Source organism: Carlito syrichta, unplaced genomic scaffold (assembly GCF_000164805.1).
Source record: "Carlito syrichta isolate Samal-C Ts95f unplaced genomic scaffold, Tarsius_syrichta-2.0.1 Scaffold113493, whole genome shotgun sequence".
NCBI classification, from domain to species: domain Eukaryota; kingdom Metazoa; phylum Chordata; class Mammalia; order Primates; family Tarsiidae; genus Carlito; species Carlito syrichta.
In genome coordinates, this window is record NW_007057589.1 from 12,924 (window position 1) to 14,178 (window position 1,255).

The following is a 1,255-nucleotide window of genomic DNA, read 5'->3' on the forward strand; positions in this document are numbered from 1 at the left end:
AGAGTGAGACTCCAACTCAAAAAAAAAAAAAAAAGAAAAAGAAAGAAAGACAGGTCTGGAAGCATTCGTTCTTTTCTGCTCTAGGCATTAAGCCAGACCCTTTTTGGCCACCCCCTCCAGCCAGCCCCTCGGCTGGGGACCTTTCTAAGGCAGGATAATGCAAAATTAACTCTGTGGCCTCTGCTCTTTCAAAAGAACATTAACATTGCTGGACGTGGTTGGTGTACACCTACCGTCCCAGCTACTCAGGAGGCTGAGGCAGGAGGATCACCCAAGCCCAGGATTTAGAGGCTGCAGTGAGCCATAATCACAACACTGCCCTCCATCCAGGGTGACAGAACAAGACCCCATCTCTACTTACAAAAAAAAGAATGTTAACTTAAGGCCATGACCTCAAATGGGCGATTTCCTTTAACTACCTATTTGTCCAAGCCGCCCAGGACAGCAGGAGCGTTGGCTCCCTGAATCACGGGGGTGCAAGCCAGGGAGGCTTTCTGGAAGTGGTAGCAGGCAGAGCCTCTGTGCCCAGCCGGCACTCTGGTGGGAGTGGGCACCTTTCCCTTCCTACGACGTTCCCCACCGGGCTGACGCCCCAAGGTGGCGCGGACCCCCCTCCCCGCCCTCCGGCCGGCCTGCTGACCTGTGTCCCTCTCCCCCGCAGCTGACCACGGTGGCCGAGAAGTCGCGGGTGCTGCAGCTGGAGGAGGAGCTGACCCTGCGGCGTGGGGAGATCCAGGAGCTGCAACAGTGCCTGCTGCACTCGGGGCCGCCGCCCCCAGACCACCCCGACGCCGCCGAGACCCTGCGGCTGCGCGAGCGGCTGCTGTCGGCCAGCAAGGAGCACCAGAGGGAGAGCGGGCTGCTGCGGGAAAAGTACGAGAAGGCCCTGAAGGCCTACCAGGCGGAGGTGGACAAGCTCCGTGCGGCCAACGAGAAGTACGCGCAGGAGGTGGCGGACCTCAAGGACAAGGTCCAGCAGGCCACCAGCGAGAACATGGGGCTCATGGACAACTGGAAGTCCAAGCTGGACTCGCTGGCCTCCGACCACCAGAAGTCCCTGGAGGACCTCAAGGCCACCCTGAACTCGGGCCCGGGTGCCCAGCAGAAGGAGATCGGGGAGCTGAAGGCCGTGATGGAGGGCATCAAGATGGAGCACCAGCTGGAGCTGGGCAACCTGCGCGCCAAGCACGACCTGGAGACCGCCGTGCACGCCAAGGAGAAGGAGGCGCTGCGCCAGAGGCTGCAGGAGGCCCAG

The 1,255-nt window shown here is 60.8% G+C and overlaps 1 protein-coding gene across 1 annotated transcript in view; it reads left to right on the forward strand.

The window, feature by feature from the left end:
• The window catches only part of CLIP2 (CAP-Gly domain containing linker protein 2), a gene marked incomplete at both ends in the record, with an annotated part of 26,739 nt that overhangs the window by 12,225 nt on the left and 13,259 nt on the right, over positions 1 to 1,255 (forward strand). Inside the window, 1 exon segment of the mRNA XM_021718942.1 lies at positions 662 to 1,253. Coding sequence (XP_021574617.1) covers positions 662 to 1,253 — 592 coding nt within the window.